Genomic DNA, 18227 nt, shown 5'->3' with positions numbered 1-18227 from the left:
ATGTATGGAAAACTGGTCCCTACTTATTCATGGCCGCCACTTTTGTGGAAACCCCAAAATCTGTGTACAGTTTACAATACCTAAGGATTATATGGACATGTCTGAGGTACTTAGTGAGAGGAGAGAGCCATTGTTCTTATCAGTGTGGTGCTGACCTGGTGGAAGGTGGCAAACCTTTACCATGGTCTCCTCTGCCCACGCATGGCTCACAGGGTAGAGACATCTATCCACTGGCCTTACTGCCCATAGCTTCACACCAACTTGGGGGAGGGAGTAGTTTGTCACTAAAGGGGATAAGTGGAAAATGGTTCTGATCACCATGTCTCATCACCAGGATGAGTACCAGGATGAGTACCAGGTGTACCTGCATGGCCTGACCACACCTCTTCCTGTTTCCAGATCTTTTTAAAATGTGCTTCAGGACATGAAGGCCTACATAGATGTTTACTGGCCAGTGTCACACACTCCCAATGAACTGCATCAGCTCCTGGGATTTATTGTCACTGCATCGGCTTCTATATTTATTGTCACTTCTTCATATGCAGTGAGAGTGCTGTAACGACCCCTCACAGCCTCACATACGAGAGATCCGCATTCTTCACTTGAACCTCTGAGCCAACCGAGACCTTGTTGCTCTATAAACTGACTCCACTAGTGATGATGTAAAAACAGCCAGACCCAGAGGAGCTGTTTGTAGTGCAGGTGAATGTGACTGAGGTCGGAGTGTTTGGGTTCTGCCCCCTAATTACATCCTATACTCTTCTTCTCTTGATAAAGACCTCCTGCTGCACTCATCTACGGTGTGGGAAACTGCTCACTATCAAACTGACATTGGAGAATTGGCATCATTGGTCGTGATTGTGAGCGACCATGAACTCTGAGTACCTGAGGCAGGCCCACCGACTTACTCCCAGACCCGCTGGTCAAACCTTTTTAAAATTATTCAATTTCCAGGTTACAATGGTGGCTGATGTCCTTTGCCACACACAAGATCCGGGCCAATCCAATTATATTTCAGATTCCTCACCTGCTCTTCCTCCCGAGTGTCATAGAAGCTATTCAGTGGGACTTTGATGAAGACCTAAGGAGAGCTACATCATGCCAAGATTCCTACCTCCTGCATCGAGCAGAAACCGTATGTGCTGCCTGCCTTTAGCGATGGATGACCTACACGCACTCATGCTCTCCTCTGGTCACACCTGGTGAAATTTACCTGGTTTGTCTTAGGTTTTGAACCTGCAGGTTCTACAAACTGGAACATTTCTCAGAATATTCTGTATTGATCAACAGAATGAACGGTTTTGTTTACATTTGTTTACCATGGTTAAAAATGGCAGAAAACTCCCTGGTCCACTCCCTAGTCCACTCTCTGGTCCACTCTCTGGTCCACTCCCTGGTCCACTCCCTAGTCCACTCCCTAGTCCACTCCCTAGGCCTACGTCCCTTCCAGTGTGTGTTAGGTTTCCAGTCTCCCCCCATTTTGTGGGATACCACAATGATAAGCTAACAGGAATGATTAGCTGAAGTCTTGTTGTCCGAGTCCCTTCCTGGTTGAGAAACAAATCAACGACATCACAAGTGAAGCCGCATCTCCCCTTCATTCCATGTGCTGCTCCGTGAGCCATCTGTTGCAGGTCCATTGTGTAGCCTGGGTGCTGAAGAACCTTCTCCTCCCTCTGGTGATTGCCAGACTGCTATATTCTAGGTGTCATGGTGGTGAGATCCAGTACCTCATAGATTGGTCCTCAGGAATACTGCTGCGTACCTTCTCTCCATGGGATCCATCTCTCCTCCTGAACTTCCATCCTGAGAGTTCAGGAGTTCATCACAACAAACCTGCTCCTTATCACAAGGCCCATCCTCCTGTCATGTCCATAGCCTCTAGTCTACTTCCAGTGGACTACATTCTCCATAATCCTTCTAAGTGCATTCCCAAACCTCTATTTATTAAGTTCACTTGTGTCTAGTTTTCCCCAGTGTCTATATATTTATACCTGTCTGTTCCAGTATCTTTGCAAAGTTTCGCTGAACATTTGCTTAGCACTTCCAAACTGCTGCTGTTTATACTTTGTATGTGTTTTGGATCTTTACCTGGATACTATGGTTTTGCCCTTTAGCCTGTACCAGGCAATTTTGTCGACCTGATTGATTCTTTACTGGTATTGAACCTGGCCTGTTTGTTGGATTACCCTGTGAGTGAATTCATCCAACGATTGTAGGCCTTCATTCAGCTCCACGTCTGCACACTGAGAGTCTGACACTGTTTTTATACTTATCTTACTTTACTTACATAAAGTTTGATAATTCTACTTAATTACATGCTCTTCACTTTGTATATACTCTTTTAAACCAAAAAATGGATCTGATATTTTTTATCGATCCCTTCTAGCAGCAAAAGGCTGATCATTCTAACCAGAATGTCTTAGAATAATCAATGATCACAACATTATTGTTCTGACCAACACATTGTGTTGGTCCAATGTAGATACACGCTGCGTCTCTATGAGGAGATCATTCTTCCTTCTTAAAACACAACTGTGTAAAACATAGCCATGACTCAGGTGGGTTCATTGTCTGATATAAGAGCTTAATACCCTGCTTAACTTTAATAAAACAGAACTCACCCATATTTGGCTAAAAGTTAAAAGAGGAATTATTGACTCTCACTGTGACCTTTATATATGTGCAGCCTTTACAGCTCCTGCAGAATTAGCCTCCTATAATGAGTTCTTTCACACGGAAACCAGCAATTTCCCGGCTCAGGGCAATATGCTGCTATGTGGAGGTTTTAATGCCAGCACAGGATTGAAGACTGATTTTGATAGAGATGGAAACACCTACATTTTTAAGGCCTCCCTATACTTGATCCAAGATGCAGTGACCCGACGATGTGCTGAATAAGGTCAGTGAGGAGGGTGTCCAGTTCTGACAAGACCATGTCCTGCTCACGCTTAGCATTCGGGCCCGAGGAGACTACACGTCAGTTCGCGCTCCGCTCAGCTCTCGGGTGTAATGTGGCCGACCGCACCATTACTGACATGGACGCCTCCTCAATCACTGTGTTCACTGTCACACTACAAAACCATCCAATCAGTTGCTAATTGAAAATTAAGTCCAATGAATTTTGTACTGATGGACTCCTAAGTGTGTCACCAGCGCAATCAGTCATGTGGAGATCGCTAACCTTATTAACAATTAAAAGGCATTCATACCAATTCTGCAATCAAAGCGAACCTTGATAAGACAAAACTACAAAGAAAAGTGGTTTGATAAAGTGTGATGGAACAGAGTGGGAGCGACACACAAGTTCACGTTTGGAATGTCTTTATTCTTCATAGTTCAGCAAACCAGGAAGCAGAGGAGCTCCATGTAAAAGCTAAGAGAAAGGCAACAGCGCCGCCAGTAATACCTGAGGCACTAAGACCCAGGAGAGAAGCGGTAACACTCAGGGTGTCCTGCACACACAGCAGTGAAGAACAATCCATACTGGATCAGTGTTCATGTGGGCAGAAACACACAAAAGACAAACAAGGGGACTGAGAACAAGGAAGACGCAGTTGTAGGGGTGTGTGGCGGTGGGCGTGTCCCTCGGGCTGGGGGTCTTTCGCACCATGACATAAGGAATGTCAAATAGTAAGAAAAGAGCTCAGAGGGCTATCTAATCATAGTCACAGAGAGCCACAAAAAGTTTAATTAAATATTGAAATATTCACAAATATTCAATATTCACAAAAACTTGAGTTCAAAGAAGTTGCCTCAAAAAGTCTCTACCAATAAGACTACCAATAACATGTATAAACGAAATAAAAAGTTTTTTTTCAATCATCCTTCATGAAACCCACTTGATCTTGTAATTACTTCCAACGAATGGACAGATACACTCCAGTACCTAAAGTCAAAGGAAACATGTGGCCTTGATTGCATTGGCTGGTGAAGAACATGTCCCCTGACCTGGACAGGGCGTCACTAAAACTCTTATTCTGCTTCTTCAAGCTGGCTGCCTTCCTGGAGCCTGGAGCATGGGACTGATATCCCCAATCTACAAGAGGGGGTACGCGTTCGACCCCAGCAACTACTGAGGCGTCCTGTGTGGGCAGCAATCTGGGGAAAGGGTTCAACTGTATAAACACCCCAATACAAACCTTCCTTACCAAACACCGTCTTGAATCAAATTGGCTTTTTACAAAATGATCACACTACAGATTATATTTATATCCAGAACCTTAATCAGACAGCATATGCACCAAAAAATAGCACTTGCATGTTCAAACTATTTTATAAAATTCGAAATAATACACTTTTTCTTTTCTTGTGTGAAGCACTTTGAATGGCCAGTGTGTATGAAAGGTACTATATAAATTAGGGGTGGGCATAGATTAATTTTTTTAATCTAGATTAATCTCACTGAAATCTTGAAATTAATCTAGATTAATCTAGATTAATCTAGATTAATCTATATTAAAATGGCTCATATGCGTGCTACCCAAGTAATGACTAAAAGTCAGTTTTTGAGATAGGGTTTCTTAATACAGAGGGTGCATTAGACCAGGGGCTCATCTCCTGTTTCCAAAATGCATCAATGACTGCTTGAGGAAGCTGTTCTACTTTGATACTTGAAGAAAAAAAACATGCTCAATAAAATGTAGGCTACTCGTGTTCAATGGTTTATTCAGTTAAACATGAATTTGTAAGCCTACGTACTGTACATTAAAAGGGGTTGATAACATGTTTATTCACCTAAACATGATATTTGAAATGTAAGCCAACATTTAGTACATTTAACCTCACGGACGTAATTTTCAAAAGTCAGTTTTGGTCCTCTGTAGTTTTAACGGTTAAAAATAAATATTTAAATAGCGACGAATCTAGCGCTAGGACCATGCAGAAAACGACCGCTCCGAGCTCCGCTCCGGTAACACTTTACGTTCCTAAAAATTAATTTTCCATTAAGCAAACCTGGCGAGTTCGTGGCTGCATCCATGTAAAAACACGTACGATTTGTAATTCACAGGTTTGAAAACTCGTTCTCGCCCCTACTGTGCAATTTGGTTAGGAATACAGCCGAGCTAAACTATCAAGTTGAAAGTCATCATAGTTTGTTTACCCATTTTGACCCAGTTCCCAACCCAACTTTAAGAATAGATTAACGGCGATAATTTTTATATCGCCCGATAAGAGTATCAAATTAACGACCGCCGTTAACGGCCCACCACTAATATAAATAAACTTGCCTTGCCTTAAATGTGGTGTAGGACATAAAGCATATAATATGATCTGTATGTTTGAATAATAAATGTGGAATAAACCTTGACAACAAAAGAACAGAGCACTTCACTCTAGGGTGTGGGGTGGGGCAAGGCTGCAGCTCAGGTCCAATCATGTTCAACATTTATAGAAGTGAGCAGTGTTAGTTGAAAAGCCTGCAACCCCTGGACTCACCCTGAACATGGAAGTGAATCTGTGCTCTGACAGTCAATCTGGACACAAACAAAGTTGTAATATTCTAGAAAAGAAAAATAAAAGTCTCAGAAAAACAGGCACCTTTTCACTCTAGGAAACACCACTCTAGAGCATTCATTACATTATGATTACCTCAAACTAAAAATCAGTACCTCAAGAAACTTTGATCTTGGAGTGAATGCACTAAAAGAAAATGCACAAAGAGCTTTCTATGCAATCCAAAGCAAATCTACAAAACAGACAAAACCGATTCAAATTTGACATTTCATATTTGACTTTTTCCCAATGCACTCTGTTGAAGTGAGGGTTCACTCAGTAAACAACAACGCACTACACAGGACAAGCACCCCACTGAGTCCCCACCGCTGGTCCCCTAAACCCAGTCCCCTCTGTCAGCTGGTCCTGAGACTAAGTATCCTGCTGACCTTAACACAAAACAAACTCAATGCAGCACTGGGTGAGCAAAGACCAATCAGAGATTAAATTTATCATGTAAATCTATCAGAAGATTGTCTGGAACATTAGGATAACGACACCAAAACTCTAAAATTCTCAAAAAATTCTAAAATGTCTAAATTGCAGACACAGGTACACAGTTTACACAGATCGTCACGAAGTACAGGCTCAGTGACCACAATTCAGCCATATCATAGATCTCCAATCTAAATTAGCAAATTGTCCTTAGAGGAGGAAACACGGTATGTCTCAGAAAAATCTGTGGCAACATGCCACTGCATAAGAGACGGTGTGTAACATACTCTACACTAAAACACCTGACACACCTCTCAATGTATATAATAATCATCTAATCATTTATATCCTGCTAATATAGTTATTCTGAATTTAATTTAGAGAGAGAGATTGGTTGATCTGGGGCTTGAGTAATCTGGGGGCTGTAGGTCATATCCTGTACTGGTTTGATTTGTCCTTGTCTGTCTGCTGTCCAGCCTCTGTATGCAGAGATGTCCTTTCAGACATGTTTTACAGGAGTCATTTTCTGATACTGGTGCGTATTACCAGGCTTGCGTTGAACTGGCAACGTGTCGGTGCTGTTCAGCTGGGTGATTTTACTTGATACTGCTCAGTGAATTAATGACCTGTGGGGAACAGTGCCGTATCATTAGAGGATGGGCCAATTAAATAATTAGCAGTTATGACTTCAAAATGAGCAACTTGTGACTTACATTGTTCTCTCTCTGTCTCTCTGTCTCTCTCTCTCTGTCTCTCTCTCTCTCTCCCCACCTCTTTGCAGGGTCTCAGCAATGTTCTGTCTCTAGACTTTGACTACAGGAAGGAGCTGATCTTCTGGATTGACACCAGCAGACCCAGTGGACGGCGTATAAACAGGATGCGTCTCAATGGAAGCGATCTCAAGGTAGTGCGTGTGCGTGTGTGTGTGTGTGTGTGTGTGTGTGTGTGTGTGTGTGTGTGCACTACCAAGAGCAGAGAGAGGACACAGTGTCCCAGTGTTACCTCGCTTGTTTGCTTTTGCGTAATATGTCCCATATTGTCATGAAGCCAGGCTGGCTGACTGAGCCTGTACTGGAGTAGAACAGAGATCTGCAGAGATGCTCGGGCCCCAAAGCCTTCTGGGGCCACTGCAGCTCGACGCACGACACCCCAAGCTGGGCCATGCCGTACTGAGAGAGTGGCTGTGCCCGGGTTGGTGTAGGCAGTCATGCAAGCACTGATGCAGTATCGCTAGCCTCACTAGCTCACAAAACCCCAGCTTGGGCGGTCCGATTCCACTCCGGGTTTTCTGCCTGTCCCCATCATGGACATGCACACTCACTAACCAAGTTCTCTTGAACTCTTGCCAGTTTTCTTGTGTTTTCTCAGGTTGCTCTGTGCTGTTTTTTTTGCCGTTAGTCTGTCATTGCGATGTTGATTGTTGACTCATTTGCAGCTCCATGTTTGTTTCGGTGGCCCCACGGCTGCTTGAGCCAGCAAATACTCAACGATCTCCAGTCACGACTCCTGCGTTACTCACCGCCTTCCAATACGGCTTCTCCCTCATTATTGTATTTCTACATAGACTAAAACTAGTGCTTGACAAACCAATTTCCGGGTCAGGCTTGACATTGAACGTCCTGATCCGTGTGGATTGGGAGCGGAATTACAGATCCGTTACGTCAGATCCATTAAGTCTCCATGGTGTGTGAAATAGCAGCACGGCCATAATGAACCCTTATCACAGCTACAGCGCAATGTCTTAGTATGGGGTGAAGGGAACGCGCTTTGACAATAACTGATATAATGGCCAACTTAAGATGCATGAGCTCAAATCAAGTGGAATGGTCTCCTGAATGGTGCTGACTGTGAAACTCCAGACTATGAAATCTTCAAATCAGATTTGAAGTTTGCTACAATTTGCGTAAAGAGCACATGTCCGCTGTGCCAGTGACCAGCCTGCTGACCTCGCCGTCAATTATCTAAAGCCACCAAAAAGAGGGGTAGAAAACCGCTCCACACTACCGCGTCTCTTCGGTTAAAAGTGCACGGAAGCAAAAAGAGCCTTTTGTGAGGAGTGAGAGGAGGGCACAAACAGCTGAAAGATAAAATGATTAAAGGATTTTGGTTAGGCACCAGCTGAGGACTGCATTGTTTATGCCAAACAGGGATTTAGCTCAAAACATTACAAACATTGAACTGTTAAATAAGGGTGCTTCTTTTTTTATTTCTTTATTTTTTAAAGCTTACACTGTAGACGGGGGGAGGAGGAGATTTTTGAACTTGCGCTAATTAGCAATGCTGCGGCGCTCTTAGCAAAGACTCATTTGCATTTTGCTGGCTAAAAGAGAACAGAAGAAGAATGTTTTCCAGTCGGCCACCATCTCAGGACGTGTTTCTGGGTTCGTACACTGATATTTTGTGGCGTAGCTTGTTTGTGGACTGCCCTATAACCCCTGATAATTTAATATGCTAAACACAGCCATTTAGGCTTTTTTATGTTTGTTTTTTGTTTGGTTTTTTTTCCATTTCAAAAACATGGGTAAACATTTTAATTGTCTTTCAAGAGCAGTTTGTGAGGAGAAAATGGACTGCTTTAACACTTCAGAGCCATTTGAACGGCCACGGGTCACTTGTGCATGCCTTGTTTTAGTTTAACTCAAAATAAATAAGAAATAATGAGAAATGTCAGGCCGATCACTGGTTCTGTTGTAGCTGTTAAATAGCAAGTTTGGAAATTTGTTTATCAGTTTTCTGGTAAATCTGATGGCTTAAGCCAGTCATTGCTCACCAGTTCAACAAGCTGGTTTGGTGGGGAGGTGGTGGGGACTTCTGGGGGTGTCTAATTATATGATCGAATATTATATGATCAGAATATCTGTTATATGCTTCATAATACAGACTTCATAACAACAGCTGACAATAATATGCATTAATATAATAAAATGCATGACAGAGTTGTAGGTGGAGGTGTAGGTGTGTCAGCTATTACATCTCAAAATATCAAAGCATTCAGGATGACAAATGCGGCCATTCCAGTGTTGAATTGAATAGGCTGGTCTGGTAGTGACATGCCAAGATAGTTTCACTGTATTGCTCCTCAGTGTAGCCTACTTCTACACAGCTGTCGTTTCTCACACATAGTTCCACATTATAGTGTTTCTACACACGTGTAGTTCCATACATGTGTAGTTACATTTACAGCATTTTGGCAGACGCCCTTATCCAGAGCGACTTACATTTTTATCTCATTTTTCATACAAGTTGAGTAGTTGAGGGTTAAAAGGGCCTTGCTCAGGGGCAACTCAATCATGGTCTCAGGTCTGGGGATCAAACCCACGACCCTCCGGTCACAAGACCAGTTCCCTAATTCAAACTCTATTCCTATTCAAACCCCTTTAAAATTTTCACTCTTTGTTTCATTGCAGACATTTGCTAAAATCAATAAAGTTCATTTTAATTAATTAATGTACATTCAGCACCCCATCTTGACAGAAAAAACAGAAATGTACAAAGTTTTGCAAATTTGTCACGTGGTCATAAGTATTCATACCCTTTGTTGTGACACTCATATTTATCTCATATGCTGTCCATTTCTTCTGATCCTCGTTGAGATTGTTCTACTTCATCACTGGAGTTCAGCTATGTTCAGTTAAACTGATTGGACTTGATTAGGAAAGGCACACACCCATATATAAGACCTCACAGCTCACACACCTGTCTATATAAGACCTCACACACCTGTCTATGTAGGACCTCACAGCTCACAGTGCAGGTCAGAGCAAATGGGAATCATGAGGTCAAAGAAACTGCACAAGGAGCTCAGAGACAGAATTGTGGCAGCACAGATCTGGACAAGGTTACAAAAGACTTACTGCAGTACTCAAGGTTCCTAAGAACACAGTGGCCTCCATAATCCTTAAATGGAAGAAGTTTGGGATGACCAGAACTCTTCCTAGGCTTGGCCGTCCAGCCAAACTGAGCAATCATGGAGAAGAACCTCGGTGAGAGAGGTGAAGAAGAACCCAAAGATCACTGTGGCTGAGCTCCAGAGATGCAGTAGGAGATGGAGGAAGTTCCACAAAGTCACGGTCACTGCAGTCATATGTTGGGCCTTTATAGCAGACATATGAAGCACCCACATAGTTTACCAAAAAACACGGGAAGGACTCCCAGACAATGAGAAATAAGATTCTCTGGTCTGATGATATGAAGATTGACCTTGTTAGTGTAATTCCAAGGGGTTTGTGTGGAGAAACACCAGGCACAGCTCGTCACCTGCCCAATACAATCTCAAGAGTGAAAGATGGCAGTGGTGGCAGCATCATACTGTGGGGGTGTTTTTCAGCGGCAGGGACAGCACAACTGGTTGCAGTTGAAGGAAAGATGAATACAAGTACAGAGATATCCTGGAAGAAAACCTCTTCCAGAGCGCTCCGGACCTCAGACTGGATTGAAGGTTCACCTTCCAACAAGACAATGACTCTAAGCACACAGTTAAAATCACAAAGGAGTGGCTTCAGAACAACTCTGTGACCATTCTTGACTGTCCCAGTCAGAACCCAGACCTAAACCCAATTGAACATCTCTGGAGAGACCTGAAAATGGCTGTCCACCAACGTTCACCATCCAACCTGATGGAACTGGAGAGGATCTACAAGGAATAATGATGGCAAAGGATCCCCAAATCCAGGTGTGAAAAACTTGCATAATTCCCAAGAAGACCCATGGCTGTACTAGCTTAAAGGTGCTTCTACTCAATACTGAGCAAAGGGTCTGAATATTTACGAGCATGTGCTATTTCAGTTTCTCTTTAATAAATGTGCAAAAATGTCAACATTTGGTTTTTTTTCTGTTAAGATGGAGTGCTGAGTGTGCATTAATGAGAAATAAAATGAATTTTTTTTTTTTAGCAACTGAAACAAAGAGTGAAAAATTCTTAAGGGGACTGATTTTTTCCGTACCCACTATACCAGGGGTACTCAAATAGAAACTATGACGAGCCACATTTTATTTTTTCAATCACTGAAGGGGCCAGTTACGGGGGGGTTGGTGGCGAACGTAAACTGTCGACGGGGGGGGGGGGGGGGGGCAAACGCAGGGGCAAACGCATTTGGCCATCTGCAATCCCCAGTATCGTCTTGAGATCGCGGTGCGCGATTTCAAAATAAGAGCGGATAGCGCGATAAAAAAAAAATCCTAATAAAAAACACTTTTCAAAACAGCTCGCGGGCCAGAAATAGATGGCCGCGGTCCGCATGTGGCTTGCGGGCCACTATTTGAGTATGGGGGAACTATACGTTTAGCTCCACAAGTGTAGTTCCAGTGTGTATTACCTCACATATGTAATTCCACTCTGTATGACCTCACATATGTAGTTCCACTCTGTATTACCTCACGTATGTAATTTCACTCTGTATTACCTCACATATGTAGTTCCACTCTGTATTACCTCACGTATGTAGTTCCACTCTGTATTACCTCACATATGTAGTTCCACTCTGTATCACCTCACATATGTAGTTCCACTCTGTATTACCTCACATATGTAGTTCCACTCTGTATTACCTCACGTATGTAGTTCCACTCTGTATTACCTCACATATGTAGTTCCACTCTGTATTACCTCACATATGTAGTTCCACTCTGTATTACCTCACATATGTAGTTCCACTCTGTATTACCCCACATATGTAGTTCCACTCTGTATTACCTCACATATGTAGTTCCACTCTGTATTACCTCACGTATGTAGTTCCACTCTGTATTACCTCACATATGTAGTTCCACTCTGTATTACCTCACGTATGTAGTTCCACTCTGTATTACCTCACGTATGTAGTTCCACTCTGTATTACCTCACATATGTAATTTCACTCTGTATTACCTCACATATGTAGTTCCACTCTGTATTACCTCACATATGTAATTTCACTCTGTATTACCTCACATATGTAATTTCACTCTGTATTACCTCACATATGTAGTTCCACTCTGTATTACCTCACGTATGTAGTTCCACTCTGTATTACCTCACGTATGTAGTTCCACTCTGTATTACCTCACATATGTAGTTCCACTCTGTATTACCTCACATATGTAGTTCCACTCTGTATTACCTCACATATGTAGTTTCACTCTGTATTACCTCACGTATGTAGTTCCACTCTGTATTACCTCACATATGTAGTTCCACTCTGTATTACCTCACGTATGTAGTTCCACTCTGTATTACCTCACGTATGTAGTTCCACTCTGTATTACCTCACGTATGTAGTTCCACTCTGTATTACCTCACATATGTAGTTCCACTCTGTATTACCTCACATATGTAGTTCCACTCTGTATTACCTCACATATGTAGTTCCACTCTGTATTACCTCACGTATGTAGTTCCACTCTGTATTACCTCACATATGTAGTTCCACTCTGTATTACCTCACATATGTAGTTCCACTCTGTATTACCTCACATATGTAGTTCCACTCTGTATTACCTCACATATGTAATTTCACTCTGTATTACCCCACATATGTAGTTCCACTCTGTATTACCTCACATATGTAATTTCACTCTGTATTACCTCACATATGTAGTTCCACTCTGTATTACCTCACATATGTAATTTCACTCTGTATTACCTCACATATGTAGTTCCACTCTATATTACCTCACGTATGTAGTTCCACTCTGTATTACCTCACATATGTAGTTCCACTCTGTATTACCTCACATATGTAATTTCACTCTGTATTACCCCACATATGTAGTTCCACTCTGTATTACCTCACATATGTAATTTCACTCTGTATTACCTCACATATGTAGTTCCACTCTGTATTACCTCACATATGTAGTTCCACTCTGTATTACCTCACGTATGTAGTTCCACTCTGTATTACCCCACATATGTAGTTCCACTCTGTATTACCTCACATATGTAATTTCACTCTGTATTACCTCACATATGTAGTTCCACTCTGTATTACCTCACATATGTAGTTCCACTCTGTATTACCTCACATATGTAGTTCCACTCTGTATTACCTCACGTATGTAATTTCACTCTGTATTACCTCACGTATGTAGTTCCACTCTGTATTACCTCACATATGTAGTTCCACTCTGTATTACCTCACATATGTAGTTCCACTCTGTATTACCTCACATATGTAATTTCACTCTGTATTACCCCACATATGTAGTTCCACTCTGTATTACCTCACATATGTAATTTCACTCTGTATTACCTCACATATGTAGTTCCACTCTGTATTACCTCACATATGTAGTTCCACTCTGTATTACCTCACATATGTAGTTTCACTCTGTATTACCTCACATATGTAGTTCCACTCTGTATTACCTCACGTATGTAATTTCACTCTGTATTACCTCACATATGTAGTTCCACTCTGTATCACCTCACATATGTGAGTATTAACACACTCACTAACACTAACACACTTCTTGTTCTCTCTCAGACCCCTTTAATGGCAGCCTGTGAATCATGAATCTTGACTTTCAGTGGCGCACAACCTCCCTCTGAACAGAAGGTGGCGCTATTGGAGTCATGGTTCTCCTGTTTGTGTTGCAGGTGGTCCACAGGGTGTCGGTGCCCAGTGCCCTGGCCGTTGACTGGATTGGGAAGAACCTGTACTGGTGTGATGGGGAGAGGAAGACTGTGGAGGTGGCGAAGGCTAACGGACTGTACCCCACCGTCCTGCTCAGCTCAGGCCTGCGAAAGCCCACATCTCTGGCCCTGGACACACTCACAGGGTATATAACACTCCTAACATTCATGGGCCTAATGTAGATGTAATGTAGGTGTGTGTGTGTATGTGTGTGTGTGTGTGTGTGTGTGTGTGTGTATATATACACAGGTACACCGCCACTTTTAAATACACCTGTTCAACTCTTCATTAATGCAAATTCATGGCAGCAACTCAGTGCTTCTAGACATGGTGCAGACGACTCACTGAAGTCCAAACTGAACATCAAAGGGGATTTAATGGGCTTTGAACTTGACATGGTTGTTGGTGCTTGATGGATTGGTCTGAGTATCTTGAGTACTGGTATAAAGCACATGAGCATGGGTCCATCCTACCTTGTATCATCAGCCCAGGCTACTGCTGGGGGGGGGGGGGGGGGGGACGTAACACTCCGCTTTATGAAATTGGGTCCGGACAGGACCGCCAGTTGAGTACGATGAGGCTGAGTTGAGTTCAACTGATGAGGCTCAGGGATTCCGTGTCATGCAGCGCCGTGCTCAGGGTCCTAGTGCCTGTAGAATTAATGGCCCAATGAAGGTAATTAAAAAACCAGGACATTCCTCACTTTAAAAAAAATAACCCGGGACGCCCGGGACAGGACGTGAAATACGGACGTTTGGTCACCCTACTCAACAGTCACCAGATCTCAATCCAGTGGATCCAAGAGATTTTCAACAGAGCACATTTGAGATCTGGTGGGACAGGTTCCTCGTATCTGTGTGTGCAGCTGAGCAATCTGCAGCAACTTTGTTACAACATACCAATATATATATATCGCCATTAATCTATTCTTAAAGTTGGGTTGGGAGATGTGTCAAAATAGGTAAGCAAACTGATGGATAGTTTAGCTCGGTGTATTCCTAACCTCATTGCGCAGTAGGGGCGAGAATGAGTGAAACCTGTGATTTACAAAGACTACCACAAGAAATCGCACATGTGCTTACATGGATGCAGCCACGAAGCCGCCAGGTTTGCTTCATGGAAAATTCATTTTTAAGAAGCTTCCTAATGGAGACATTGACAAGACTAAAGTTGTTTGCACCTTATGCAACACAGAATTAGTTTATTGTAGGAGTTCTACCAGTCTGAAGTACCATTTAAACGCAAAGCACACGTTTGCTAATGCTGCTGACGCTGGGTCAAGCACTGATGCAGCCCAGGGGAAGAGTCACCGCCGCCGAAAACACGTTAAATGTACTAAATGTTGCCTTACATTTCAAATCCCATGTTTAGCTGAATAAACATGTTATCAACCCCTTTTAATGTACAGTATGTAGGCTTACAAATTCACGTTTGACTGATGCCCTCTTAAAGTATGTAGGCATACAGTACTATATTCATGTTTAACTGAATAAACCGTTGAACACGAGTAGCCTACATTTTATTGAGCATGTTTTTTTTCTTCAAGTATCAAAGTAGAACAGCTTCCTCAAGCAGTCATTGATGCATTTTGGAAACAGGAGATGAGCCCCTGGTCTAATCCACCCTCTGTATTAAGAAACCCTATCTCAAAGACTGACTTTTAATCATTACTTGGGTAGCACGCATATTCTGAATGAGCCATTTTAATCTAGATTATTCTAGATTAATTTCAGGATTTCAGTGAGATTAATCTAGATTAAAAAAATAGGACTTTCACCTACTAATACTTTAAAGTAGATAAAATAGTTAATGTTTTGGTATCTGAAGGATTTAACTATGAATTCTTTGGAGGTTTTGGCAACAACCACTTTTGAATGACATCAACACAGACAATTTGGTGAAAATAAATGATACATTTATTAAAACCAACTATTCTAAAACACAAACAGCATCAACAAGGATCGGTATATTTACAGTGAAGACTCAGCAACTAGTGTGTGTGTGTGTGTGTGAGGAGGTGGAGTTGTAGTTTCAGTTCTCCAATAGAGAACAAAGCAACTAAAATGGCGCCGACTTTAAACAGTAGAGCAGCGCGACTGTATGTTAATGAGCTCAGCTGGTTTATTCCAACGTGGTCAGAACAAAGAGTAATGGAGCTGGCTTAATAACTAAATATTAATGTGGTGTGCCTTTGAATGGGGGAGACTATATCAGTTATCAATTAATCACATAAAGACATAGAGAGATCACATGCAAGGTGAAGAGAACTTTGTACAAATCTTGAAGAAGATCTAAACAAAGTTGAACACAAACATTCAGAAAGTCTTAACAGCAAACTTAGTTAAGTCTACAGTTCATGTAACTATGCCCAGTGGTTAGACTCTCACGTGTGGAGAATTTTTGGGTGGTTTTGTCGTCCTTACTGAATTCTTCTGGAACTAGGAGGGAATTTTTACCACAGGCTCCTTGTTGATAAAAAGCAATGTTGTCCAGGTGTCCTGGGAATGGTCCTTATAAAGTCCAGGAGTGTGAGTCTCATCCACGGTTTAACAGGGAATTGATCGCCTATGTTTCAGTACATGTGACCGTGTTAGCAAGATTGATGGAAGTAGTTTTGTGAATCTGTTGCCGCGGTAATGTTGATCAGTTGCCACCGTAGCTCGTTAATTAAGAAATACAACCTTCAGCTGTTTGTTGTTAATCAAATTTTTAGCTTTGCCTAAATAACAAAAAGCAAACGAATGTAGGCATGAATGTATTTATTTTCCTCCCCGCAACTATTAAAAATAACATGATGCAGTTGCCTTTAAAGCGTCTAGAGACAATTACAATCACAGTTAGCACTATAGGATCATTAATGGCCCAACCAATCAAGTCCAATGTCTTGAGAAGTAGATGGACCGCTTCGTAACCGAAGTGAGCGAGTGAGTGCGTGCGTGCTTCGGGGTAGCCGTAATGCGGGGAACTCAAACACAGATGCTGGTGTTGACGCTCCAAATGTGCTTGTTTATTGTGAAATAACGAACATATCACACATGCGGCTACAGATGCTCCATTTATACATAAATGTCACATAAGCCCCGTCACAGCGTTAATGAGATAATGTATATCGATGCAGATATAAAGGAAAACACAGAGTTGATGCTAACTGAAGAGTGATTAGAATGTAAAACAAACGCACTGAGGCCCATGTTAAGTGATGATGTTAAGTGATGATGTCCTAAATGATGAATAGCTAAGAGCGACTTGTTTCTTGTTGTGACAAAAGTTATATTTTAGTATATCGAGCCCTGGTTCAATTTATCCTTTTGACCTTTGTTTCTTCATTCTGTATCAAGTATCATTCAATTTTGTAAGTTGAAGATCTGGGGTGAGTTTCCCAAAACATTCTTAGCGCTAAATACTTCGTAACCTCGTTCTTACGTACGAGGTTAAGAAGTACTTAGCGCTAAGAACGTTTTGGGAAACTCACCCCTGTTGCTGATTACAACTTAAAGTGGCGATGAGGTCGTAATCATTTTTTGAAAGTCTTAAAAAGGTATTGAATTTAATTTCAGTATTTCTGCATTTTCCTCCAAAGCCTCCACTGGTCCAGTGGGGTTCAGTCTTGTCCTTGATGAAGTTTCTCCCTGTCTCAGGCTGCGTTTCGAGCATCTGCTGTGTTTCGTGTTTCCGCAGGTACATTTTCTGGATCGACTGCTGTGAGGACCCACACATCGGCCGCATGGGTATGGACGGGAGTCGACCCCGCGTGATCGTCGCCACGGCGATCCACTCACCTTCCGCCCTCGCCATCGACTACATCAGCAGGAGGATCTACTGGGCAGACGAGAACCACGTGCTTTTCTCAGACATGGATGGCTCCAGAAGACACAAAGGTGAACGTGGGGAAAGTCTCCGTACCAACGTGGTGGTAATGAGCTTTCTGGGCCCATCACGGGTTTGCTGGGGCGTTTAGAATGGTTATAAAAAAAGTTACATCCTTTTCTTGAAAGGTAATTGGGAAATGAGGTGGATGGGGAGAGAGAAAGAATGAGGTAGAGAAAGAGAGAGAGAGAGAGAGAGAGAGATAGCACAGACCAGCCATCAGAACTCCCTCTCAGTGTCTGACCTCTTCTCTTTTTGGTTGAAGTTCCCAGTGAGGGCGTGGGCGGGGTGACGAGCCTTGCCCTGTTTGAGGACTTCCTCTACTGGAGTGACCAGAAGACCAAAACGCTGAGTCGCGCTCACAAAACCTCCGGAGCCAGACGCTCTGAACTCCTCAACTCCTGGCAGACCATCCGGGACATCAAAGTCTACCATCCGCTCCGCCAGCCAGATGGTAGCTACTACTGCCTGGGATTCTCCTATATTTATTTAATTGTTTGTTTAAGCTGATCCACTCTGAGATTAGCATCGGGGCTCTGTGTGCTCTGATGGGCTGAATACGGCCCAGTCCACACTCGCATACACCCTGTCTTTGTTTTTGATCGTATCATGCGCGTGTATCTTGGCAGTTCCGAAGCACCAGTGTCAGGTGACTAACGGAGGCTGCAGTCACCTGTGTCTGCTGTCTCCGGGTGGAGGTTACAGGTGTGCATGCCCCACCCACTTTTATCTGGCCAATGACAACAAGACCTGCCTCTCTAACTGCACAGCTAGCCAGGTACTAGACCCACTTATATCATGTCAGCTCAGTGCTAA

General features: G+C 42.6%; 1 protein-coding gene across 1 annotated transcript in view; it reads left to right on the top strand.

Annotated features, from left to right (window-relative positions):
- The window catches only part of lrp1ba (low density lipoprotein receptor-related protein 1Ba), a 284803-nt gene that overhangs the window by 186162 nt on the left and 80414 nt on the right, over window positions 1-18227 (top strand). The window contains exons 58-62 of the mRNA XM_077010394.1: window positions 6713-6835; window positions 13508-13689; window positions 17223-17422; window positions 17677-17865; window positions 18041-18189. Coding sequence (XP_076866509.1) covers window positions 6713-6835; window positions 13508-13689; window positions 17223-17422; window positions 17677-17865; window positions 18041-18189 — 843 coding nt within the window. The remainder of the gene's footprint in view (window positions 1-6712; window positions 6836-13507; window positions 13690-17222; window positions 17423-17676; window positions 17866-18040; window positions 18190-18227) is intronic.

This window comes from Brachyhypopomus gauderio, chromosome 1 (genome assembly GCF_052324685.1).
Source record: "Brachyhypopomus gauderio isolate BG-103 chromosome 1, BGAUD_0.2, whole genome shotgun sequence".
NCBI classification, from domain to species: Eukaryota; Metazoa; Chordata; class Actinopteri; order Gymnotiformes; family Hypopomidae; genus Brachyhypopomus; species Brachyhypopomus gauderio.
This window is presented reverse-complemented; position numbering and strand designations above follow the sequence as displayed.